The sequence below is a fragment of the Quercus robur genome, chromosome 9, assembly GCF_932294415.1.
Source record: "Quercus robur chromosome 9, dhQueRobu3.1, whole genome shotgun sequence".
Taxonomy (NCBI): domain Eukaryota; kingdom Viridiplantae; phylum Streptophyta; class Magnoliopsida; order Fagales; family Fagaceae; genus Quercus; species Quercus robur.
The window spans coordinates 52,838,280-52,865,032 of record NC_065542.1 but is presented as its reverse complement, the minus strand read 5'-3'; the positions used below and the strand labels follow the sequence as shown (position 1 = coordinate 52,865,032).

The following is a 26,753-nucleotide window of genomic DNA, read 5'->3' as shown; positions in this document are numbered from 1 at the left end:
TTCCTTGTCTTCATTCATGGACTTGCATTTTTCTGCCCTTGTGGTTCCAACAGCTTGGTGATAATAACAAGACATAGCCAAGGAAGTATGATGATGGATTTGAGGATACAGATACAGAATTCGGTAATTTTATGCCCCTTCCCTCTTTCTTATCATGTATATTTACTACTAATGCATTTTCACTTTAGGTTTTGCCGTTGAAGACATAATGGCAATTGACAAAAGCCTTACTGATTTTGTTACGACTGGAAAGACTGCTTTTGAAGAGTTCCAACTTTGATTCTGCCATATCTTCATGATGTTCCTTAGAATAAAAAATCTCCAAGTATGATCTGAAATTGCTCATACTACTAGAAGAAATTATGTCTTGATACTGTTCATTTGCTCTTTTGTTGTTAACGTTAGATATTTAACTATGCTCTCTTACTTCATGGCGGTGCACAGAAAATTTGTTGTCATTGCTCTTGAAAAGATTGATCGTCAAGGGTATTTGGAGATATTGTAAAGAAACATTCTAGTTTCATGGTTGGATGCAAGATCGGTGTTGGTATGAGAGGACTATTGTTCTAGCTATAGGTTGCTATATCATAAGTGTTGTGCAACTGAATCATGTACTACTTGTGATGATGAAGATAGCTGATCTGAGGAGAATATTGCCTTAATGATGGCTGAACTTTATCCTTTGATCAGAGGGATGAGATCAAGTGTCTTTCAACGGTGTTTCCCCTCTAGTGGAGATCTTTGGCAATGGCTTTGTTGGAGTAGATTCTTATATTTTCTTAGGTGTATCTTTTCAAAAATTTTCTTTTTGTGTTGTATTGTGATGTATTGTGATGTAATGTAATGTAATGGTTGGACGCAAGATCGGTGTTGGTATGAGAGGACTATTGTTCTAGCTGTAGGTTGCTATATCGTACGTGTTGTGCAACTAAATCACGTACTACTTGTGATGATGAAGATAGCCGATCCGAGGAGAATATTGCCTTAATGATGGCTGAACTTTATCCTTTGATCAGAGGGATGAGAGTATGAGTCTTTCAACGGTGTTTCCCTTCTAGTGGAGATCTTTGGCAATGGCTTTGTTGGAGTAGATTCTTATATTTTTTAGGTGTATCTTTTCAAAAATTTGCTTTTTGTGATGTATTGTGGTGTAATGTAACATAATCACTATGTAATGTGAAGTATGTTGTAAGCTTATACAACCGTAAATGTTGTATTTTATGTGATGTTTTGAAAATTAGTCCAGTCATATATGTTGTTTTTTATGAAATGACTTGAAAATGGTTCAAACGTATAGGCAATATTTTCTTTGATCATAAATTTCTTTTGTCAAGATATCTTGATTGTTAGAAAATCACTATACTTAGGCTCAAAAAACAATTCAAAGTATGGTTATGGAGGCAATATCTATTTGTGAAATCACATGACCATTTTATTTTGAAGAGGCCCAGCCATAGAGGCTGTTATCAAATTTGAATATTTATAAGTTTGACACATGTTTTGATCATCAAAAAATTGATGCACTTAAACCAAAATGCAGTAATGGAAGTTATTCATTTTATTTTGTAAAAATAACTTGTTAGAATCATGATAATTTATTTTGGAGATATCAAGTTGCCAAAGGTCATCATTGCAAGTGAGATTGAAATATAAATATCTATGTAAAAATGTATCTTAAAATATTTGTAGTTTTGAAATAAATGTAAGATATTCATGTTTTAGAGTAAAGATAACGCTTACTCTCTATTTTCAAAGCATTTTGCAGAAAATATGATTATTGAGTTAAGTATGATATAGCTCCAGCCAGTTGCCATTGATAGGTTTCATGAGATTTTCCCCTTCTGCCATGGCTAGACAATAATAGCTGTTGTTATAGACTTCTTTTTCAAGACAAATGTCCCTGGATATAGGGATGTTAGATTGATTAGGCACTTTAGATCAAAGCCCCCAAGTGTGGGATAGTTTATACCCTTGATGATGCTTGAGATTCCAAGGGTTCCAATGATGTGAATATAATGATTCTAGTAACATTATGGAGTCACCATGGTCCTGAATATGTGTGGGGCTAACATGGCTTCAATGACGACAAAGCTTCTTTAAGGGATGACTACCAATCTACTTGGTTCACCGGTGGTACAAGAAGGATTTCCTTTAGCGATTAGGATAATATTGATGATTTCAGTTGCAAGGAGTTATGATCAGGGGTTTCATGTCTACAAAATGGACAAATTCCAAAGTATTAGAAGCATAACGATGGTCGAAACAAACAATATGTTTCACATAATAATTTTCGATCAATGGTTGAAATAAGGGTAAAGATAAAGTAATATACATTTAATGTGATTGTTTTAATTGAATGATGAATGTGATATAATATTGAAGTAATTTTTACTGAGTGATATGAGCATAGTAGAGTAACATATACTCAATATAAATTTAAAGATAGCAATGTAATGACTTATCTTGAAAGTTCGTGATGGTGAGATGAGGTTGGCTAAGCTTGTGGTGAAGATTGCAGATTTAGAGAAAGAAATTGCAGCTAAGTCAATGGAACTATCCCTTTTGACAAGTCAAAATAATTCCATCATGCTGTCCTTACCCACCAGCGGTGGCTCCTCCTCCGCGGAAACCTTTGGTGGCTTATTGGATTAGGCTACTCATGCTTTAGTTTATTTTTCTAGTGGGCAACTCTGTTGGGATGTAATATGTATCTAATGTGTTACTACATGTTTTGAGACTCTCTAGTTATAAAGACTTCTTTTTTGTCCATGTAATAGGAGGAAAAAAGAAAACGGCGCTATTACTATTCATGTATGTGAAACTATTCAGCTATAGAAAAGCTTACTTAGTTGTGACTTGTTCAGCTATAAGTGCTGTTATTATTTGTGCAAAAGGTCATTCAATTATAGATATCAATATTACATGGTAAAGAAGGAATAGTTAATTATGGACATTGTTTTGTAAAAGGTTCATACCTAAAAGAAATTTTTCTGCATAAAAGGGGCTGCCCATTGTTACTTTTTTATGCGTGCAAAAGGTCATTCAATTGTAGGTACCAATATTACACGCGAAAGAAGGACTAGTTGACTATGGACATTGTTTTGTAAAAGGTTCATGCTTAAAGGAAATTTTTGTGTAAAAGGGGCTACCCATTGTTACTTTTTTATGCGTGCACATGTTTTTCCTAACTGTTCATGTGAAGATATTGCACTGTTCACAGCAGAGGACACCTCCAACCGTAGCTACTGTGCCCATTTTTTTTGCAAGAATGATTTTTTTCTTTTTGAGCCAAAAGGGAAGGAAAGAAAAAAAAAATGTTTTGTGATAAAATAGTGTTCATTCACCTATGTATATGTATACACATGTATACTAACATATGTATACGCATTATTACCCTTTTCTTTTAGCCATTTACGTGTAAATATTATACTTTTCATGGCAAAGAAAAAAATGTTTTGTGATTTTGAACGAAAACAAATAGTGCCCATTCTTTTATGCATGTATATAAACATACATATATGCATTGTTATCTTTTTCTTTTTGACTGTCCATGTGTAAATATTGTATTGTTTATGGCAAAGGACAACTTTTTTTTTTTTTTGAAGAAAAAAAAATTGTTTCCTTTTTGAAGGAAAGAAAATAGAGTGTTCACTTACATATACATACATACATATATATATATATATATATATATACATACACGAATATACATCATGTTGACTTGCTTCTTGTTGGCTATTATGAAACCTTGAGGGCATGATAGACTTTCACCACGGTTGGCTCCCCAACGGAGTCGCAAAAATGTTGAGGGGAAAATTTTGATGTTCCAAAATAGAATATGGGGTAGCTAAGCCGAAACTTGACGATGGTCCCTTGAAATAAAGCCCAAAGGCTTTCGGTGCCGTGTAAGCCCGCCCAAGTACGAGATAGAGGCTACACCCTGACAAGAAGACAACAATAAAGCCCATTAAACACGTTACTGTTGTTAGTTTGTTATATTATTAGTCCTCTTGCAGTATCATAGTTCAAATCAGTCCTACAACAGTAGGGTAATTGCGGTAGAATAAACTATATTCAATTATTAAATAAATTTAATGAAGTATTAACTTCAGGAAATTCTTGTGTATTTTGCTCAATAGGGTTCACAGTACTCTCAGCCATCATTACATTAATATGAAGAAAAAATTCCAAAAATCTCTAATACATTATAGCCTCCCATAGTAAAACAATAAGTAAATATTAGTGGCTGCATAGTGATGAAAAAAGAATTATTTGGCATGGTATGAAGGGAGGGAGAGATCCTTGCTCAGTGTAGCAAGTATTAAACTAAGATTTTGGTGAGTATGTGTGCATAAGGCATGAATGGGGTAATGTGGGCTGTTTTGAGTGAGTGGGATAGGATTAATACTAAGGTTAAGGCTTTAGTGGGTGGTGGGTTGTCTATGACTTATTGGAAGACATTTATGAGCTGTAATTATGTAGAGGGGGGAAAGGAATATCTGAGGTTAGGTGAGTGTGGCCTAAGAGGAATGAGTGGTGAGATTAAGGAGAGCTAAACCACAAACAAAATGGCCAACAAATCAAGAGTTTGAGAGGAAGTGGCCGTCCCCTTGTGGGCTGAGGTGCTCATGCTTTTATAATGGAGTTTAGAGAAGCATTAATTAACAAGAATCCAAAAAATATGTAGGTCTGATTTAGGGGATCAAGTTAGCTAAATTAATAACCTGGATTTGGCCTAAAAATGGGAGATTTGCTTTTGGAACTGTTTTGCTTCTTTGGGCAATGTCACATATGGGTTGTATTTGGGGTAATCTTGCATTAAATGCTAAGATTGTTGAGATTGTGTTCAACCAATGGGATTAAGGCAAGTATTAAGGAAGAATCCTAGTATTGCAATTGAGATTTGGTCCCTAGGAAGTAGGATTCAACACCCCAAGCTAAGTGTCAAAGTTTAAGTCTACTTCAGAGGGTTCCACTGGAGATCCCTTTATACCCTCCATACCACATGTTCCCAAATTTTCCCTTTTAGGATTCATGGGTTTGGCACATGAATCATGTCTTGCATGTTTTTACATTTATAGCATCAATTTGTTGAAGTTTGGATAACTTGGTTTCAGCCCCCTTTCCGCTAGAGGTACAGTCTTGAGGAAGATGATGGAGTTCCATCACCCTTTAGACTTCAGCTGACATCACAACCCTTGGGCACTGTTCACGTCAGGTAGATAGTGACAGAAAAACTAATGGGACAGCCCCTAATTCATCCTCAAAGACTTGATTCTCTTGTAAAGGCTTCTAGCTGTACTCTCATTAGAGATGAATAAGGACTAGTTGCCCACTATAAAGTCTCTTTCTGGGACCTCTTTGGGCTAGAAATTTGCCCCATTTTAGCACTTTTAGTTGGGCCACATGGCCTGTCTTTGCTTGGGCTTGTTCCCTACTCCATGAGATTCTTAGGCCTACAAAATGGGCATTAAAGACATGCTTTGCCATGGGTTTTTTACTCCTTATGGGCTTTAGTTGTTAGTAGAAATAAAATAAATCCACGAGCTTTAATAAATATTTATGATAGATTTTGGGTATTAATTTCCTTGGGCTTTATATAACAACTTGTATAGTTTCTCATAATTTTTGCTATGGATTACTTTGTAAATGATATTTTCTTTGGGGCTTTTTAAATAATGACCTCAAATATTTTCTTGAGAATAATATTTATCATGAGTTTTAAATAAATATAGTAACAACCACTATAATGGAATAATGAGATGTTCTCATGAGTTTCTCTATAGATAATCATAATGGACATGTAGGATGAATAATTACCATGAGTTTTGGTAATAAATATTATGAATGTTGTGATATAAGATAGATAGTAAACATGAGTTTATAATATGAAATAAATAAATGTCATAGGTCTTGTAGGGTAAAATTCCCAAGTCAAACAATGGGCCTTGGGCCCATGCAGAGTCCAGCCACAACCGAGGAGAAAATGGGGCGCCAAAAAGACTTCCAGCCCAACCCTAATAAGTCCAAACTTATTTAAAAAGACGTCCGAGGAGGAATGTCTCCTCGGATGTGCCAAATATGGGCCCAACGTGCACCCTATCCATAATGGGGAATCATTCTAAACAAATATTGGTAGTAAGGATGAGCCTCACAAAGCAAGGAGAAGAACGAGAGTATAGGATGTCCAATGGGAGACCACAACTGTCGCATTAAATACAAGGAAACTACTTTTCTGGCCGCATTAATGTGGAGAGGACAGGCGAACAGTGTTACCATGGCCACTGCAACTCATAGAAAGGTAGGGTGGATGTCCGATGGGACAGGCACTCAAGTGAAGGTTCAGATGATCAACAAGTGTAAGGCCCTTATTACTTTAAGGAGGCTATATAAGAGAAGGGCATCCCATGAAGAAGGTATCAGAAAAAGAAAAGAAAGAAGGATATAGAGAGAGGGAAAAAGATTAGAGCCTTTAATCAGAAACAGAGGCAAACCCATACATCTCCTCGGACCAAGTATCCAGTGGACATGAAGGAGGTATTCTTACGTCCAAACCGCTGCATGGCCTAAAATTAACTAACATTCACTTCGTCAAGTCCCAGTTCTGTAACCCGCTCTCTACAAATTCATTGTCTAGGGTTCTTTGGGCCAGAATCACCTACTTACTAGGCCTGAGCCCCAAAAACGGACCCTACAATTGGTGTCGTCTATGGGGAGAACTTGTGTCTCGACAAGTGAAACCATAAGAAATGGAAGGATCAGGTCCGCTCCAAATCGGACGCGTAGATTCCCAACGGCAGGACAACTTTTTGAATCTCGAACGGGAGAAAGATCAAGACAAACAGCGAGAGGGCAGTGTGAACACCTCCCACATGAGCAGGAGCCGCTCGAAAGGGAAAGGACATGCATCCCATAAGCGAAACGATCAAAAGACTTTACAACAAGAAATTGATGACTTGAAGAAGAAGTTGCGCCGAGCGCAGCGAAAACGTCCTTCACTCGGCTTAGACGCTAGCAGTGATGAGGACAATGAATACAAGCGGAGATCAAGAAACCCTCCAAGCGAGACTTTTTCCTATGAGGAAGAGCAACCTCGCAAACGCAGCCATAAAAGCCCATCTTACCAAGGCCTGGCCAATGATGCCATGAGCAAGGCCCTGGATCGCATCTCCTAATCGCCTTTCACACGTAAAATAGAGGGGGCAAAGCTTCCTTGGCAGTTCCATCAACCAACATTTGCCATATACAATGGTTGGACTGACCTAGTAAAGCATGTAAGCCAGTTTAATCAGAGGATGACTGTCTATTTCAAGGATGAGGCGTTGATGTGTAAGGTGTTTCCATCCAGCCTGGGACCTATGGCGATGAGATGGTTTGATGGCCTTAAGCCAAATTCTATAAATTCCTTTAAGCAGCTGATACAGGCTTTTGGTTCCCGCTTCATTACCAGCAGCAAAGTCCCTCGGCCCTTAGATTCCCTCCTATCCTTGTCCATGCAAGAAGGAGAAACATTGAAGGCCTATTCAGACAGGTACTGGGAAATGTATAATGAGATAGAGGGAAATTACGATGACGTCGCCATTAGTACGTTCAAGAGGGGCCTGCCAACAGAGCATGGCTTAAGGAAGTCCCTAATTGGGAAGCTGGTCACTAGTGTGCGCCAACTCATAGACAGAATCGACAAGTACAAAAGGGTCGAGGAAGACCAGCAGACAGGAAAGGGCAAAGCGAAGATTGTCCCTCAGGAGAGGTGGGACTTCAGGTTGGATCGTATTATCAATAGTAACAGGTCGAGAAGAGATTACTTGGAACAGTCTGGATTCACTGGGGTGCAAGCAGTCCACGCTGTGTTCCAAGAACCATTACACAAGATCCTAGAGAAAGTAAAGCACGAACCATTCTTTCAATGGCCAAGCAGGATGGCAAGTGACCCCTCGAAATGTAACCAGAATCTGTATTGTGCATACCACCGAGAGCCGGGTCACACCACCGATGATTGCAGGAATCTGAAAAACCATTTAGACTGGCTTGCCCGAGAAGGGAAGTTGATGCATCTATTACATCACCCTGTGGGATGGCAGGAACAGTCAAACACCGAAACCAGACAAAGCACATTAAGGCCACCCATTGACATAATAAATGTCATTCTTGCTGCACCTGGAAAGACCAGTTCCAATCCTTTCAGAGTAATGTCAGTGAGCAGGCTCCCGGCTAAAGCGGACGACAGGGAATCCAAGAAGGCCAGAGCAATTGCCACGCTGTTAATCGGATTCTCGGATGAAGACAAACAGGGAACATTTCAACCCCACGATGATGCCCTAGTCGTCACACTCAGAATTGGAGGCTATGACGTGAAGATGGTGCTAGTTAATCAAGGCAGCGCCGTGAAAGTAATGTATCCTGACTTGTATAAGGAATTGAACCTGAAGCCAGGGGACCTGTCGGCATACGACTCCCCTTTGGTCAGTTTTGAAGGAAAAACCGTCACCCCGAAAGGCATGATTAGGCTGCCTGTACAAACAGATTCGGACGTGGTGGAGGTGGACTTCATTGTGGTAGATGCATACTCCCCCTACACAGCCATCATGGCCCGACCGTGGCTTTATGCACTAGGGGTTGTGTCATCAACCTTACACCAAAAAGTGAAGTATCCGTCAGGAGGTCAAGTGAAAGAAGTAATAGGGAACCAGGGGATGGCCAGGCAATGCATGGTGTCAGCAATCTCACGACGACCAAATAGTGAACCCTCCACCTCAGCAGAGAACGGCTTATAGCAATTAATGACCCCGGTCCCAACTTCGGGTAGTGGAGGACCAGCCATGGAGGTGAGTTACGAGGATCTGGAGAAAGTACTTGTCAGATTAGACCCAGAAAGGTTTTTTCAGGTCGGCTCAGAATTACCGCCCCAAGAGAAGTCAACACTAATTGATTTTGTCAGATAGAATGTGGACGTATTTGCTTGGGAAGCATACGAGGCCCCTGGGGTTGACCCAGATTTCATCTGCCATCACCTTAATGTTAACCCGGCTGTAACACCTAAGAAGCAGCCTTTTCGGCAACCGTCGAAAGAACATGCAGACGCCGTGAGAGAGGAGGTCATAAAATTAAAGAAAGCGGGGGCTATCAAGGAGGTATTCTACCCCGAATGGTTAGCCAACATAGTCGTAGTGAAAAAGAAGAATGGGAAATGGCGAGTCTGCATAGATTTCACGAACCTAAATAAGGCCTGCCCGAAGGATCCCTTCCCCATGCCGGGATAGACCGATTGGTGGATTCGACCGTCGGACACCCTCGAATGAGTTTTTTGGACGCCTTCCAAGGCTACCATCAGATACCCCTGGCTGCTGAGGACCAAGAAAAAACTGCTTTTGTCACCCCTGTTGGAAATTATCATTATAAGGTGATGCCCTTTGAGTTAAAGAATGCCGGGTCGACCTATCAAAGGATGATGACCAAGATGTTTGAATAGCAGATGGGTAAGAGCATTGAAGTTTATATAGACGACATGGTATTAAAAAGCAAATTAGTGGCCAACCACGTCAGAGACCTCGGCGACATCTTTCGAATTCTGAGAAAGTACAAGCTATGACTAAACGCGTCTAAGTGTTCATTTGGGGTAGGGTCCGGGTAATTCTTAGGTTACATGGTGACCCACAGAGGTATCGAAGTTAACCCTGACCAAATTAGAGCTATACATAGCCTGCAGCCTCCTTGGAATCCCAAAGAGGTCTAAAAGCTCACCGGCATGATTGCTGCCTTAAACCGTTTCATTTCCCGCTCAGCGGACAGATGCAAGCCTTTCTTCCTCCTATTGAACAAGTGGAAAGGCTTCAAGTGGACTGAGGAGTGTGCTTTAGCTTTCCAACAGCTTAAGGAATACCTTACCCGACCACCAATTATGTCCAGTCCTGAGGCCGACGAGATGCTGTTCGCCTACATCGCTGTAGCCTCTCATGCAGTAAGCTTAGTACTAATCCGAGAAGACAATGGCACACAACGGCCTATCTACTACGTAAGCAAATCGCTGCACGAGGCAGAGACCCGTTACCTCCCCCTTGAAAAGGGCGTCTTGGCAATCGTACAAGCCATGTGAAAGCTCCCCCACTATTTCCAAGCACATACTGTAGTTGTACTAACCCAACTTCTGCTGAGGTCCATTCTCCGGAGCACCGACTACACGGGTAGAATTGCAAAATGGGAACGATTCTGGGCTTCTTCGACATTAGGTACATGCCTCGCACCGCTATGAAAAGTTAGGTCCTCGCAAATCTAGTAGTTGAATTTGCGGAGCCCACACCAGAAGGAGGGGGAGGGTCACTAAGCCCTGACAGAAAACTGATCAGCGTAATCTCTCAGCAAAAGCCCAGTTGATGGAAAGCACATATCGACGGTGCAACCAACCAAAGGGGCTCAGGTGTGGGGCTCGTTTTGGTCTCCTCCGAAGGGATCACCATTGAAAAATTGTTAAGGCTTGGTTTCTCGGCCACGAATAACGAAGTAGAGTATGATGCACTATTGGAAGGAATGTCAATGATCCAGAAACTGGGTGAAAAATCTGCAAACATGTTCTCGGATTCGAGACTTGTCGTGGGACAAGTAAATGGGGAGTTTGAGGCGAAGGATGAAAGAATGCTAGAGTACCTAGTACAAGTTAAACGCCTGCAGACCCATTTTTGTCACTTTAATCTAGCGTACGTGTCCAGAAGCGGGAACACCCATGCTGATTCTCTTGCAACACTAGCCACCTCCTCGGCTCAGCCATTTCCCCTGGTTATTCTAGTAGAAGATCTCTACCACCCAACGATGACGAGGGCCAACAAAATACTGGTTCACAACGTCAGGGCTGGGCCTAGTTGGATGGATCCTCTAGTGCTATTCTTAAAGCACGACACCGTACCAAACGATAAGAACGAGGCCGACAAGATTAGAAGGAAGGCTTCTCGATTCTGGTTGTCCGAGGACTCCAAACTGTACAGGCGCTCATTCTCAAAGCCGTACTTGCTGTGTGTGCACCCAGATGCCACTGAACTCATCCTGGAGGAATTGCACGAAGGAATTTGTGGAAGTCATACGGGGGATAGGTCCCTGTCCCATAGGGCCATAACGCAGGGTTACTAGTGGTCGAACATACAGAAAGAGGCGCAGGAAAATGTGAAGAAGTGTGACCAGTGCCAAAGGTTCGCCCCGAACATACACCAGCCTAGCGGAAAACTTAACCCGCTGTCCAGCCCTTAGCCATTTGCACAGTGGGGCCTAGACATCCTAGGACCATTCCCCAAAGTAGCAAGGAACAAGAGATTTCTCCTTGTCGACACAAATTATTTCATAAAATGGGTCGAAGCTGAGGCGCTGGCAAACATCAGGGACGTTGATGCTAAGAAATTTATTTGGAAAAATATCGTCACTAGATTCGGGATCCCTCACACACTGATCTCGGACAATGGGTAGGGGGAAGCCATCAACAAAACTATAGTGAATGGGCTGAAAAAGAGGTTAGACGATGCGAAAGGGAGGTGGGTTAAAGAGGTTGCCCATGTCTTATGGACATACCGCACCACTCCTCGCAGGTCCACAGGGGAAACCCCCTTTTCGATGACCTATGGGGTCGAGGCTATTATTCCACTAGAGATAAACTTCCAAACACAAAGGACCACCGCATTCTGCCTTAGTGCCAACAACGGACTTCTGGAAAAAAGCTTGGACCTCATCGAGGAAAGAAGGGAAAGCGCAATGGTCCAGCTTGCCCACTATCAGCAAAAGCTCAAGCAAGGCTACGATGCCAAGGTGAAGCTAAGGCCCTTGGTGCCCGGGAATATGGTACTAAGGAAGGTCCTGGGCACTGCAAAAAACCCTGCGTAGGGAAAACTCGGACCAAATTAGGAAGGCCCATATCGTATCACCTCCATTGCCAGCATAGGAGCCTACTTTTTGGAATATTTGGATGAACGTGTAGTGCCACGCTCTTGGAATGTAAATAACCTGAAAATGTACTGTTATTAATGAAAGACATAATTCTTGGCGCCATATTACTGTACAGCTACTTGGACTAAGTGTTAAATAGAATCCAAGTCCTGCCTGTCTCCTCGGACCACAGGCTTGGGGGAAATTAACCTCGAAACCATTTTCGCTAAGTGTTAAACAAAACCCAAATCCTGTCTGGCTCTCTAGACCACAAGTTTAGGGGAAATTAACCTCGAAGCCATATTCACTAAGTGTTAAACAGAACCCAAGTCCTACCTGGCTCCTCGGACCACAGGCTTGGGGGAAATTAACCTCGAAACCATATTCATTAAGTGTTAAACAGAACCCAAGTCCTACCTGGCTCCTCGGACCACAGGCTTGGGGGAAATTAACCTCAAAGCCATATTCACTAAGTGTTAAACAGAACCCAAGTCTTGCCTAGCTCCTCGGACCATAGGCTTGGGGGAAATTAACCTCAAAACCATATTCACTAAGTGTTAAACAGAACCCAAGTCCTGCCTGGCTCCTCGGACCATAGGCTTGGGGGAAATTAACCTCGAAGCCATATTCACTAAGTGTTAAACAGAACCCAAGTCCTGCCTAGCTTCTCGGACCACAAGCTTGGGGGAATTTAACAACTCAACCATTTTCGCTAAGTGTTAAACAGAAACCAAGTCCTGCCTGATTCCTCGGACCACAGGCTTGGGGGAATTTAACAACTCAACCATTTTCGGTAAGTGTTAAACAGAAACCAAGTCCTGCCTGATTCATCGGACCACAAGCTTGGGGGAAATTAACCTCGAAGCAGTCTTATCTAATTATTGACTATCATTTTTTTTTTTTACACATTCATTCATGCTTGGTTCTCAACAGTTAGTGGCAGAATAGATATTCATTCATGATGAAAGCAGAAAAGGAAGTAGTGCAACAAAATTTAAAGGAAAAAGACATCATTCATTGAAATCCAAAAGCGTTCTTTTACAAACATTAACAGAACAAAATGTAAAGGGTAAAAGAAAGCAGCTAAAAATAAAGTCCTACACTACTTTCCTAAGTCTTAACCCTAAGTAGGCTCAGGTTGATCATCTTCTGCCTGAGGTCCCGAAACAGCCTCCTTAGCTTGCGCGACAACATCCTTGATTGAGAGACTGTCCTCAGGCGATTTTTCCTTTGCGGGCGGCTGCGTGTCCTTAGCTTTAGGCATATGGGAGTCTAAAGTTAAGGCCTTCATAGGGAGAGGCTTCTCAGGAGCAGCCGAGTCCGGAATCTCACGAATATCTTCCGGAAAAAAGATATTCTCAACTTTCCGGAGATCGGAGTCCGCTGGAACTGCCGCCCGATCCAAGGCTACACCCCAAGACATTGTGATGTAATCCCTGCATATGGTGGCCACCTCCTCAGTCAGCCTAATCTCGGTGTCCCTGACCCCATGATCATATGAGGTCGCCACTGCTTTCTCGACCGCCTCCCTAACCACGCGAGCTGCCTCCTTGACCTTTACTAGCTCGGCCTTAAGATCTGAGATCGCCTGCTTTTCTGTCGCAAGTTTTTCCTCGAACTGATGGAGCTGTTGGTGCAGATCCTCAGCCTGCTTGGTAGTGTTTTTAAGTCCAGCCTCGGCGCTCGCGCGACTCTTTTGCGCCTTCTTCACTTCGCTGCTCAGGCGATCCTTTTCCTGCCTAAAGGCGCCGGCAGCCTTCTCAGCAGCGAGGCGAGACTGAGCCTTACTGTGCAGGTCCTTACGAGCCTTCTTGGCCCACTCCTTGGCAACAAAAATTTGTTAAGTGACCTGCACTAGAAAAAATAGAGGCCTAATTAAAAGAAAATGACGAATACACAGATACGTAATCAGAAAACTAGATAGGAGAAGTCTTCACTTACCATAGCCATGTCTCTTTTCAGCGACATGAAAAGGTCTGGTTGCCGAGTAGCCCGGAGACCCTCTATATTGTGAGGCAAAATAAGGGGCTGTTGTAGGGCCTCAGTCAGGAATGACACCTGCCCTCGTTAGGACTCCCCTAGAGTCGCGTCCCAAGAAATCGGAGCGTCGTCCAACTCAAGCTATGGTGACCAGGTCCGCTGTTCCCTCCGAATAACCGCCTCGTCTCGGCTGTCAACGGGCCTGGTCCTCTTCTCCTTAGGCTCTTTGCCCTTCTTCTAGTGCTTGGCCTTTTTAGGACTGATCTCGCCCTCCTCCAAGTCTTCCACGGGCCTTTTCCACCTCAAATTGGGCATAGGCTGTAGTGCTGCATCAGATGTGGGAGGAAGAGGAGGAGGAGCCTTGGAGATCGGTTATTCCTTTGGGGCATCTTTGGAAGACTGCCCCTTATTTCTGTTGGAAAGGAGGCCCCTGAGACCAGACCTTAGTTTCAGATCCATGCCTTCTTCCTCAATCTCTTGGCCGGTATCAACTTGTGCAATTACCAAACCAAGATTGGGGGCTGCCGAGGCGCAGTCTAAATCTGAATCAGAGTCCAAGAGCTCTACTGGCCTGGCCGACACCTCTCCCTCCTCGGCGAAGTGGAACTGGTTTATCTGATCCTTGAGGGATGAGTGTGAGGAACCAACTTCTTCCCCTGGGACAACTGCTGCGGGAAGAGTGCGATGAGCGGGCAGTTGGACGGGAGGTAAGTCTCTCGAAGCTAGAAATCCTGGTATGGAGACATCAATGCGTGCTAATTGCGGACTACCAGCCCTGATGGCTTGACTAGTGTCAACTAGAGCGCGCGAAAGGGGCTCGTAGTCCAAGATTAGAGGAGTAGCCCGCAGTTGCCCGTCCACGCTCACGAAGATTTCAGACCTCAGGAGGAAATTGAGTGTCGAAATGTTGACCAAACTTAGCCGAGGAGTCGTTCGCTCTTTGTCTGCAAAGCCCAAAGGGAGGGTTACGTTAGTCCGATGAGGTAACTAAGAAAAACCAAAACTAAAACAAAGAAAAGAAAACTTAAGGCTAAGGTCCCCTCCAAGGGATCTAATTCTACGGTGCCCCACCTAGTGTTCCTGCCTTGACCGGGCAGTGAATACCGTCATGCCATGGTCCAGAGCCGATTAAAAGGTCGTCCTTCAAGCCTTTATTGGACTTGGGAATGCAGGATATCAACCTCACCTCGTCGGACCTGGATTTTAGGTAATATGATTCACCGAGGCTATGGCATTCATATAGATGAACCACTTCATGCCATGAAAGGCCGAGGTTCATCTGATCGTTCAAGGCGTCTACGCACCCCAGGATCCGAAACATGTTCGCGGCGCATTAGTGAGGGGCCAACCTATGGCCACGCAAATAATCCCTAGTTATCCTCTCCATAGGGATCGTCATTCCTCCTTTCACAAAGGCTATCATTGGAATGGCGACCTGCCCCGTCCTTCTCTTGATCAAGATTTCCTCCAAAGAGGAGTACTCTAGACCTACTTCCGGTGGAATACGGTACTTAGCCCTGAAGCCTTCCATACCGGTCAGAGAGCCTACCATTTTCTCAAGCTTACCCATCCCCCTAATCCTAGGTGACGCAAAGACGATTTACTTAAGGAAGAATGCCGGGAAAGGCAACGGAAAGGACATGAACACTTACTAGTGAGGAACTCCCTAGGAATCTTCAAGGGAATGTCTGCAAAGGTTTGAACGCTTTGAAAGAGAAGGTACTGGAGTGCTCTGGGTGCTCGAATGCTTTTCCAAAAAATGGGAGTAAGTTCCTTTAAAAATCTTATATACCCGGGAGAAGCTGAACGGACTTACTCCCGTCTAGAGAAATGGAAAGAATATCAACCGTTGATCTGGTACCCCACCGTTGGATTGAAAGGGTATAAAGCCACAAAGCGCAATAATTAGTGCCTCGTGGGTTACAAAACGCCTTTGGCAGTAATGAGGCACGTGGGGAGCATACCTCCACACGGGAGAAACAGGAATCCATAATAAATGACCCTATGAATGTCAAAATCTTGCCTTTTCTTCTCGGATAAGAGAGAAAGAACCGGAATTTTGAGAGACTATTGTAAGGGTAAAATTCCCAAGTTAAACAACGGGCCTTAGGCCCATGCAGAGTCCAGCCACAACCGAGGAGAAAATGGGGCGCCAAAAGGACTTCTGGCCCAACCCTAACAAGTCCAAACTTATTTAAAAAGACGTCCGAGGAGGAATGTCTCCTCGGACGTGCCAAATATGGGCCCAACGTGCACCCTATCCATAATGGGGAATCATTCCAAACAAATATTGGTAGTAAGGATGAGCCTCACAAAGCAAGCAGAAGAACGAGAGTATAGGATGTCCAAGGGGAGACCACAACTGCCGCATTAAATACAAGGAAACTACTTTTCTGGCCGCATTAATATGGAGAGGACAGGCGAACAGTGTTACCTTGGCCACTGCAACTCACAGAAAGGTAGGGTGGATGTTCGATGGGATAGGCACTCAAGTGAAGGTCCAGATGATCAACAAGTGTAAGGCCCTTATTACTTTAAGGAGGCTATATAAGAGAAGGGCATCCCTATGAAGAAGGGATTGGAAAAAGAAAAGAAAGAAGGATATAGAGAGAGGGAAAAAGATTAGAGCCTTTAATCAGAAACAGAGGCGCACCTATACGTCTCCTCGGACCGAGTATCCAGTGGACATGAAAGAGGTATTCTTACTTCCAAATCGCTGCATGGTTTAAAATTAACTAACATTCACTTTGTCAAGTTCTAGTTCTGTAACCCACTCTCTACAAATTCATTGTCTAGGGTTCTTTGGGCCAGAATCACCTACTTGCGGGGCCTGGGCCCCAAAAACGGACCCTACAGGTCTAATAATCATAACTTTCCATGAACTTTTATAAAATGATTGTCATGGATTTCGAGAATAGATAATTCATAAATTCCATGAGCTTGTAATATTATAGTAATAGGTTTAAGAATCTAAAGTATTGTTTATTATTGGACTTTTAAGTGAAACAACTATGATATAGTATTTTGCTAAGTATTAATAACCTTGGGCTTTTGAAAAAATAATGCCAAGTAATTAGCTTAGACTTTTAATAGTGCCAACGTAAGTTGGGCTTTTGATATTGCCAATGAGAATTGGGTTTTAAATATTGTTAGCGAGAATTGAGTTTTGATATTACCAATGAGAATTGGGCTCTGATGTTGCCAATGAAAATTGGGTTTTAAATATTATCAGTGAGAACTGGGCTTTGATATTGTCAATGTGAATTGGGTTTTGTATAAATAAATTGTCATGGGTTTAAACCATAGGCTTTGATTATGGATTTCAATTCCATTGATGAAATTCTTTTGCCATGGATTTGAATCATGGGCTTTTCAAATATTGTCAAGCACAAGTATTCTTGGGCTTTAATAGAATAGGATGTGTGTATTGAGATAATAGGGTCGGTTTTGAGTTAGCTAAATAATGATAATAAAATTGGCTAAAATATGAGTTTTTAAGCTTTTTGTGATAGTTTATATTATGACCCAATTTAAATAATGAAATATGAAATATTTATAATTAATATAATGATAGAGCAAAAAAATATTTGGGAAAACCCAATAACTTATTAGCGGTATAAATAGGTGGTATTCAAATAAAATTAGGTGTAAAAAAAAAAAAAAAAAAGGTGCAATAACAGAGATTAGACAGTAGTGTCCGAAGAAGAAAAATCAAGATATAATAAATTTAGGGGCCGCTTTTCATGACGACTACCTTAAGTTTCCTAATGGAGACAAAGTTACAGATAAAACTGTTGAAAATTTCTGCAAACGATTTGTGGAAAAGATATTAGCAGATGACATAACGCGTATTGGATAATAGATGTTGTTGTCCTTTGTCTTTAAATCACCACTCACATTATTAAACAAATAAATAAAATCTCACACATTTAACTATAATTAGGATAAATTTTTTTTTTCAAAAACAAAAAAAGAAAAAATGGAAAATTCTAAGGATCCTATTTTCGTGTAAAACAAGCCAAGTCGCACGCTATGTCTTCTTATGGAGCCAAACTTGCATACAAAGCCGTTTAAACTTGCATGGTTTATTTGACTTGGAGATTAGACAGTACTGTCCAAAGAAGAAAAATCAAGATACAATAAATTTAAGGGCCTGCTTTTCATGGCAAATACCTTATGTTTCCTAATGGAGACAAAGTTATAGATAAAACTGTTGAAAATTTCTGAAAAGATTTGCGGAAAAAATATTAGCAGATTACATAACGCGTATTGGATATTAGATGTTGCTGTCCTTTGTCTTTAAACCACCTCTCAACATATATATGGGTATTTTAAACCACTCACATTATTAAACAAATTAATAGAATCTCAGCACATTTAAGTATAATTAGGATTCTTCTCAAAAAAAAGTATAATTAGGATAATTTTGATTTAAGAAAAGAAAAAGAAAAAAAGGAAAATTCTAAAGATCCTATTTTCGTGTAATAGATGCCAAGTCACTCGCTAAGTCTTCTTATTGAGCCAAACTTGCATACGGGGCCGTTTAAACTTGCTTGGTTTACCTGACTTTGAGATTAGACCCTAAATTTTGGGCCCTCTTTTCATGTGAACTACCTTAAGTTTCCTAATGGAGACAAAGTTACAGATAAGGCTGTTGAAAATTTCTGCAAACAATTTGTGGAAAGATATTAGCAGATTACATATCATGTATTGGATATTAGATGTTGCGGTCCTTTGTCTTTTCATGTGAACTATGTTATTTAGATCAAAAAATGCACAATTTATAAATTTTAGTAAACGCATCGAAATGAGTTTCTACGGTTAATAATATCACAAATAATTAGATAAATTGAGCACATCAACTTATCCCCTAGTATGCTAAAGCATTGCTGCATAGATTATTAACTCTAGAGTATTGCATTGATTGACGTTACAAACCCATGAGTATAACTCACCTTTGAAAACCGGCTTGGAAGGAGAGGGTGTCCAAGAGCTTATTAACAAATTAGGGTCCGTTTGAATACCGTTTATTTTGCTGAAAACTGAAAACATTATAAGAAAATAATTTTTAAATGTGTGAATAATGTCGTGAGACCTATTTTTAATGAAAGTTTTATTAAAAAAATGAGGTTTGTGGGTCCTGTGAACAATGCACGGGACCCACTGAAAGTGCTAAAACGCGCATCTTCAAAAAAAATAAATAAATAAATGTTCAAAACCACTTATTCTTAACGGTTATCTACCCTTTTACTGATACAATGCTCATCATATGGGTATTTTAAGCCACTCATATTATTAAATAATAATAAAATCTAAGCACATTTAAATATAATTAGGATAATTATGTTTTCAAAAAAAAAAAAAAAAGGAAAATTCTAAGGATACTATTTTTTGGTGTAAAACATGTACGCTAGGTCGCGCGCTAAGTCTTCTTATGGAGCCAAACTTGCATATGGGCCGTTTAAACTTGTTAGAACTCATACATCATGACTATTTATGATCTGTAATTGTCTACGTTATTTATTGGTATGTACCCCTTTTTTTTAGTAATCGAATATGCAGTTTCGGGATTATTCCAAAAATAAAAATAAAAATAAAAAAATAAAAAGGAGAGAAAGAATAGCGTGTGTTGACATTGGTTTTCTTGACTTTAGACAGTGCTGTCCTTCGTGTGTGTGTGTGTATATATATCACAGAAGTAATGAAGTGTTAATTCTGGTCTCTTATAGCCATTGAGCCATAAATGGATTCCAAGACTTCCATTAGGCTTATCATAATCTCGATGCTTTTCTTTCTGTTTCTCTCATCTGCAAAGGTGATTGCTGACCCAAGCAATGTCGTCCCACCAGCCAGTGAGTCGTTTAATTAATCTATGTGTGTTCTCGCGTGCGTGGTTTAAAAGTTTTTTATGAACTAGTTTTATATTTATCCAATTTCTTGTTACGCTTGCAGAAAAGAAGAGTTCCTTGCCACGAGCAATTGTTGTCCAAAGAAAACTTAAATCGCTGCCTACGGATGTGCCGTCACCAATTGACTCTCACCATCATCCTTGACATTGCTAAGATGGTTGTGTAATTCTTTAATACCTGTGGGATGTGATACTCATTTTTCTCACATGAAATTGATTCATGATGAGATTTATTATTTATATGAAATAAGAGTGTACTGGCTTATTGTATCCCATAAATACTAAATAGTTTTCTAACATTCTGGCTATATTTAGGGAATAGTTATGTAATAATTAGACTAAAGTACACATTTGGTCTTAAAGTTTGGGCTGTTTTCATTTTAATTCTTTACATTTTAAAATTTTAATTTTGGCCCATTATGTTTGAATCCATTTTTCTATTGCCTATTTCCATTAACTATCTAATGACACCTGGTAAAATATGGAGTATGGACAACATATTTTAATGAATGACACTTATTTGGTACTTAACGTTCAATTACTAACAAAAACTAGTTATTGGCCCTTGCTTTGTACGATTTTTTCTTTAATTTATTAATTTATAAATATTATAAGTAGACTCATTATAAGAAAAATTATTCTTCATTTAAAAGAAAATGTAATATTATTATTATTATTATATAAACGTTTGTTATTATTTTATGTTGTTCTCTTTTAATTTGTGACTAAATTTGATTACGCTCCATCGCCAATATTCCGATTCTAGGTTGGGGTCTCCAGTTAGAGTTGCCGATTGAGGCCATGGGATTGTGGCATTGGAGTTTAAAAGCATTTTAGATTTAGGGATTTTTGGGATGGTTGAGTTTTGGATTGGGTTGTCTAGGTGTCGTGCAAAGGTAAATTTGTCTCACTAGTAGAATTGTTTAATTCATGTGGGCCAATAATTGTGTGCCACGTGTTTATAATTTTTAAAAATAAATTAGTTTGTTCAATATCAAATACCACTTCAGCACTCTATTAAGTCACTAAATCACATAGGACATAAACTAGCAGACATTGACAGAAGGTCGAAAGTAGAACATTGTGTAAAGTTTAGGGACCAAATACAAACTTTTGTGTAAGTTTAGGGATAAAAATGATATTTTATCCTTTAATTAATTTTAATTTTTAGAAAATTAGAATACCCAAAATTTGAAACCCAATTTCGTTCCTCTCCTCTTTTTTCTTGGGATCTTGCTGGAGAATGGCATAGAACTTGACCTCCATTGAATGCAATTTTCAGAGGTTTAGAACTCCCGTTATTGGCTTCCATCGAGCTTATTAGGCCCCCACAGGTTTGCCAGCTATTGCACCGGAACCCACTTTTCATTTTCCATAACTCAAACAACTAAGATTTGGATTAAGGATGGTGGTGAGAGTGGCTTTGCAAACATGAAGGTAAAACCAGTTGGACCATCTGTTAGCTTTGTTTGTGATATGGGATTACTAGATCTGGGTTAATACCACAATCAATTATCAATTATCATAGAAAAATCAAAACACAAAATCAAAAATTAAATTGGACCTACTTGACTTATAAAATGGTTTCTTAGAGATTTTATCGTAACACACGGTCATGAGCCAACAATCCTAAAGATGCGAAAAAGCTAAACCTCTGCACAGCCAAACCAATGCTTCATACTGTTACCAAATCCACAAAAACAAAAACAAAATGTGATTGCATTCTATGGCTCTTGTTGCTGTGTTTTACCTTGCCATCTTGGTTTCTTGGGATTTTCATTTTAATTTCTAAAGTAATTTTTCATCGACGTGGCAGCGGTGACATGGTTTCTGATTTTGGGATTTCTAAAATTTCTAATTTTCTTAAAACAAAAAATAAATAATAAATAAATAAATGTTAAGTCTTGACTGGTCATCTGTTGTGACCTGATGTGTCAATCTATTTTTCTCCAATAACTGACATGGCACCTTTATTTTAATATTTTTATTAGTGGATTAATGACTTTGTATAATTTGAACCACTTATTTCAAAATGAAAGGTCAAGATTAAAATAACTTTATGTGGTATAGTATGCTAAGAACTCTTAGAGATCTTGATTTTGTCTTTTGATAGTTGTTTTAAGTTTTAAATGGTTCAGGATGAGAATTAAAATTTAGACTGTTTTGCTTAATCTGTGTTTTATAATAGATACATGTCTTATCGGGAGGGTTTGTGAATTAGGCTTCTTCCATTATATATAGTAATAGATTTGCCTCAACAATGTTTCCTTTAAAAATTCTAAGTGAATAGAATCATCGAAATTCACAGGCTATGAATAGTTTAAAGCTAGAAATGCACTCCTTATTTAGAAGTACATATAAACAATATCCTGTCAATTGAAAATATATGATGAGATAACATGTTGGCAATACCATTAAGAATAGTATTTAACCTGTGCAATGCGATATTATTAATATTATTTTTTCTAAAAAGGAAAAATAAAAAATGAAGTGCGTCAAATTAAAATAGTTTAGTACATGTCTTTTTTTTTTTTTTTTGGTAAAAAGATGTGAGTCATGTTTTGGATTTTCGGGGACCATTTTTTATTCTATTAGCAATAATAACATGTTATGAAGTAACAATTTAGTGTTTTAGAGACTTTTGGCTTGAAAGAGGTAAGATGTTTGTGTTTTGATGGGAAGATGGACAACCTTTGTAGATAAGCATGAGGAAGGTAAAAAAAAAAAAAAAAATCCCTTCAGAGATCAATGGATATAAGAGAGGAAGAATTTAGAGGTTTCTAGAAATTTTGGATCAAAACAATGGATGTTAACGTGTAATGGGTTTTGGGGTTTAGGCCCAACCTTGTTTACTTGTAAAGCACACTTACTTGTATAGACACTTTACCTCCTATATAAAGGCACTTATATATATTCTATTACTTGTGAAATACAATACTATTGAATTCAGTATTTCTAACATGGTATCAGAGCCATTGCTTTGAGCTTTTCTTAGCAATCCTGTCTCTATTGGTGTTACTCTATTCTCAACATCGCTTTTGTTGTTATAGCCCCTCGTTGTTGAACCTTCGACGTCTCCCAACCGTCGTCCTTAGGTTCCAAACCTACAGCCACTGTTGTTGAGGAGTCCCACACCACCAAGACCATTGCTCTTTTCATCACCACCGCGAATATTGCTCCGATTAATTTTCTGCAGGTACCACTGTGATCGTCTTGTGCCAATCTACTCACTCGCGGAAGCCTCGCAGCCATCGGAGTCCACACGCGCCGCTTAAACATTATGTGCCAAAGCTCATGCGCCCTACATGCCGTCAACAGCTCTAGGTTAATGTCACCCATGACGTCAACAGTGCCACATCAACCTAGCTTACGTTAGCATCCAGTCATCTGCTAATATTAGGCCACATCATCTTGCTGATGTCATCTCCGCTAATCGTTCATTGTGTTGACTTTGACCGTTGACCAAATCGTTGATTTGACCATTGACTTTGACCAAACCGTTAACTTTTCTCTAGAGTTGACTTTTGCAATCTATTTTTGCATATTTTGTCTCTAAAATGGATAAAAATGATATTTTTCTTCCTTGCCCCATCAATACTATATTGGAGGGGAATAAAAATTACTTATCTTGATCTCAAACTATGCGTAGTTTTCTTAAGGGTCGCATGCTCTAGCAATATTGTGTTGGTACAATCACTATTCTTGTCAAGGGGCAAGTGAAGAAGATGTTACCTTCATTAGTCGCATGATTGAATGGGATAGTCACAACCACATGATCCTTGGATCCGGAACACTTCCATTTTCTCCATCTCTAATCTGTTGGGCAGCTTTGATGATGCAAAATTGGCATGGGATATGTTGGCCAAAAGATACTCCACTACTCACGGATCCATGAAATATCAGTTAGTGGTTGAGTTGCATCAACTCAGGCAAGAACTAGGGCAATCTATTAATGATTACTATGATTAGCTTCGCTTCATTTGGGACCAAATTGACCTTTCTGATCCAACTTGGGCATGCTCAAAGGATGCTCAGCAATATGCTATTGTTAGAGATGAATCTTGTCTCTATGAATTCCTGATGTCACTTCACAAGGACTATGAGCCCAACTAAGGCTAGCCTTTTTAATCACAGTCCTCCTCCCTCTCTTGATACTGCTGTAAATGAGTTGGTTGGAGAAAAAGCTCGCCTTGCAACCCTTCAAGCCAAGAATAAGCTTAATGTTCTAGCTTTTGCTCCTTTTGCTCCACCTATAGAGCAACCCCGCAATTAAGGTTTAATACGTCTAGCTCTGGCAATCGTCGCAAACAGACCAACAAAAAGTTCTGCAACTATTGCAAGCGTCCTAGCCACACTATTGAGACTTGTTATCGTCACAACAAATCTACTGCTGTTGTTGCTAATACTAAGTCTACTCCACCAATGTCTTCCGCCTCAGCTGAGTCCTAGTGTTTTGGATCCACTATCAACCTCTTCTCCACTGAACTACAAGACATCATAACTCAGGCTATTTTGGCTGGTAATGCATCTCTTTCCACTGTTCTCTTAGTTTTACCTAGTAAGTTTCACTCTTGGCCTTTTGATTCTGCTTGTTGAAATCACATGACACCTCACTCGTCCTTGTTCACCAAACTTGAACCTATACCACATCCTCTTAATATTCATATAGCCGATGGTTCCACCATGCATGGTAATAGTCTAGGTCATGTTTAGACCTCCAACCTCTCAGTTCCTAGGGTCTTCCATGTAACTGACCTATCCTATAATTTATGCTCTATGTGACAATTAGCTGAACTAGGATATCGCCTTATTTTTTACTATTCTAAGTGTATTATGCAGGATCCGAGGACGGGGCAGGAGCTTGGGACCGATCCTAGAGTTGGGCATAAGTTTCCCGTGGACAACCTCCATCTTCCACCAGTTGCTCCTATTTCAGTTGCTGCTATAGCCGCTGTAGTTTCTTCCTTACCTACTCTTGTAGTTCAGCATTCTCATCTTGGTCATGGACCCTCTTCTTCGGTACAACAGTTAGCCTCTAGGGGTCTATTAGGTTCTATGTCCAAAGATAATTTTGATTGTACTTTATGCCAATTAGGAAAATGGTTAGCTTTGCCTTTTAATAATAGTGAATCTATATCTAATAGTATTTTTGAGTTAATTCATTTTGATGTTTGGGGACCATCTCTTATTACTAGTATTGGTGAATCTTGATATATATATATATATATATATATTTGGTTTTAATTGATGATTATTCTCATTATAGTTGGATTTTTCCTATGAAATCTCGCTCTGAATTATTACCAATCTACAGTAAATTTGCAAAAATGGTTGAAACACAATTTTCCAAACGTATCAAAAAATTTCGATCTGATAATACTCTTGAATATACTCAATATGCTTTTCAAGCTCTGTTGCATTCCTATGGCACTACACATCACCTAACTTGTCCAAGTAGCTCTTAGAAAAATGGTTGAGCTGAACAAAAACTTCATCGTATTCTTGACACTGTTTGTGCTCTTTTTCTTTTTGCCAAAGTTCCTACCCCATTTTCAGGTGAAGTTGCTCTTCATGTTGTTCATGCTACTAATCGCATTCCAAGCACTGTCATGCATAATCAAACTCCATATGAGCACCTTTTTGGGTCACCCCTTGTCTATCATCACCTACGCTCCTTTGGTTCTGCTTGTTTCATTCTTCTACAGCCTTATAAGCATAACAAACTTGAGTCCCGATCTAGATTTTGTTGTTTCCTTGACTATGACAAAACTCAAAAGGAGTATCGGTGTTATGATCCTGTTGATGGAAAAATGCATGTGTGCAGTGGAAAATTAACGGATCTACTTCATTCGCAATTGATAACATGTACCATGTAAATTTTAGAATTCAAGAATAAGAGAGTGTACCTTGGTGTGATGAATTTCAAAACGAAGATTATAATCACTTGGGAACACTTTTAATCTTCACTCCAATTCCACTAATGCCTAAGGTGTGTGGTCTCTCAATCAGTTATATGAAATGTTCAAGGGAGAATTAAAGAGTGTCCAACACTCACATACACCATTTCATGTAAGTTGTTCATATCAAAATTCTGTATGTTTCTCTCCTTATAATTGATTATTTAATTGGGTTAGCCTTTTGGGCCTTTCCAATTGGGCTTTAGTATGTGGCTTGAAGTGGGACCAAAAGGGACCAATAAGACACTAGCTCCAATAGGCCTTGGGTTTTTCTGTCAACTCTTGACAAGTTCAAAGTTACCATTAACTATATTTAATACCACTATATAAATATAGTTGCACTCTAGGTCTTATCTATAAATTATATCTCAAGACTTTATTATACATGCAACCCCTTCATAAAATATTTGTAGTAATACAAAGTCATAAATGTAGATTGCCACTTTGTAGATTACTACATCTTAATCCTTTGAGTACCCGATTTAATCCTTTTAAGTTATTCATTATATATTTATGAAATCCAATTCATAAATATATACTTTAGTAATTTCTTACCAAAGTGGTTAGGCCTAACTCTCTGAATAACAAACCCATTAAACTTATCTCAAGGGAATATTTTGTATCTCCATTAAGAGATTATGAATTCCATCTTGAGAATACATGTTCCATCAACACTAAATGTGGCTACCCAACATACTGAGGTTTTGACCGTTACTTTAGATCTCACTCCTGATATATCAAAGCAACCTATACTCTATGATCAGGTCTATTATTCTCTTAGGATTAAGAGTTCATATAAATATAAGTCGTGAGATTTATTATTCATTTGATAGTCGTTAGGAGAATAATAAATCTCATAGCGGTCCAGTTCAATATATCTTAACTCTTAAAACATATCAACATATCAACTAGAAATCTCCACTTCCATGATCAAGACAAATCATCGTAGTTAATATGTTATAGTCTTCGCAGATGAAATGCCCAATTTCATCACCGACTATGAACTA

General features: G+C 39.6%; 1 protein-coding gene and 1 long non-coding RNA gene across 2 annotated transcripts; both read left to right on the top strand.

Moving 5' to 3' along the window:
- Window positions 1-7,295: 7,295 nt before the first annotated feature.
- On the top strand, window positions 7,296-10,093 carry LOC126701198 (uncharacterized). Its single transcript, XM_050399314.1, has 2 exons — window positions 7,296-8,496; window positions 9,783-10,093. Exons 1-2 carry the CDS (start codon window positions 7,296-7,298, stop codon window positions 10,091-10,093), a joined length of 1,512 nt encoding a protein of 503 aa, XP_050255271.1.
- A 9,473-nt stretch (window positions 10,094-19,566) lies between these two features.
- LOC126700523 (uncharacterized) lies at window positions 19,567-20,086 on the top strand. Its single transcript, XR_007647211.1, has 2 exons — window positions 19,567-19,733; window positions 19,834-20,086. It is a non-coding gene; the product is annotated as an uncharacterized LOC126700523 (long non-coding RNA).
- Window positions 20,087-26,753: the final 6,667 nt, after the last annotated feature.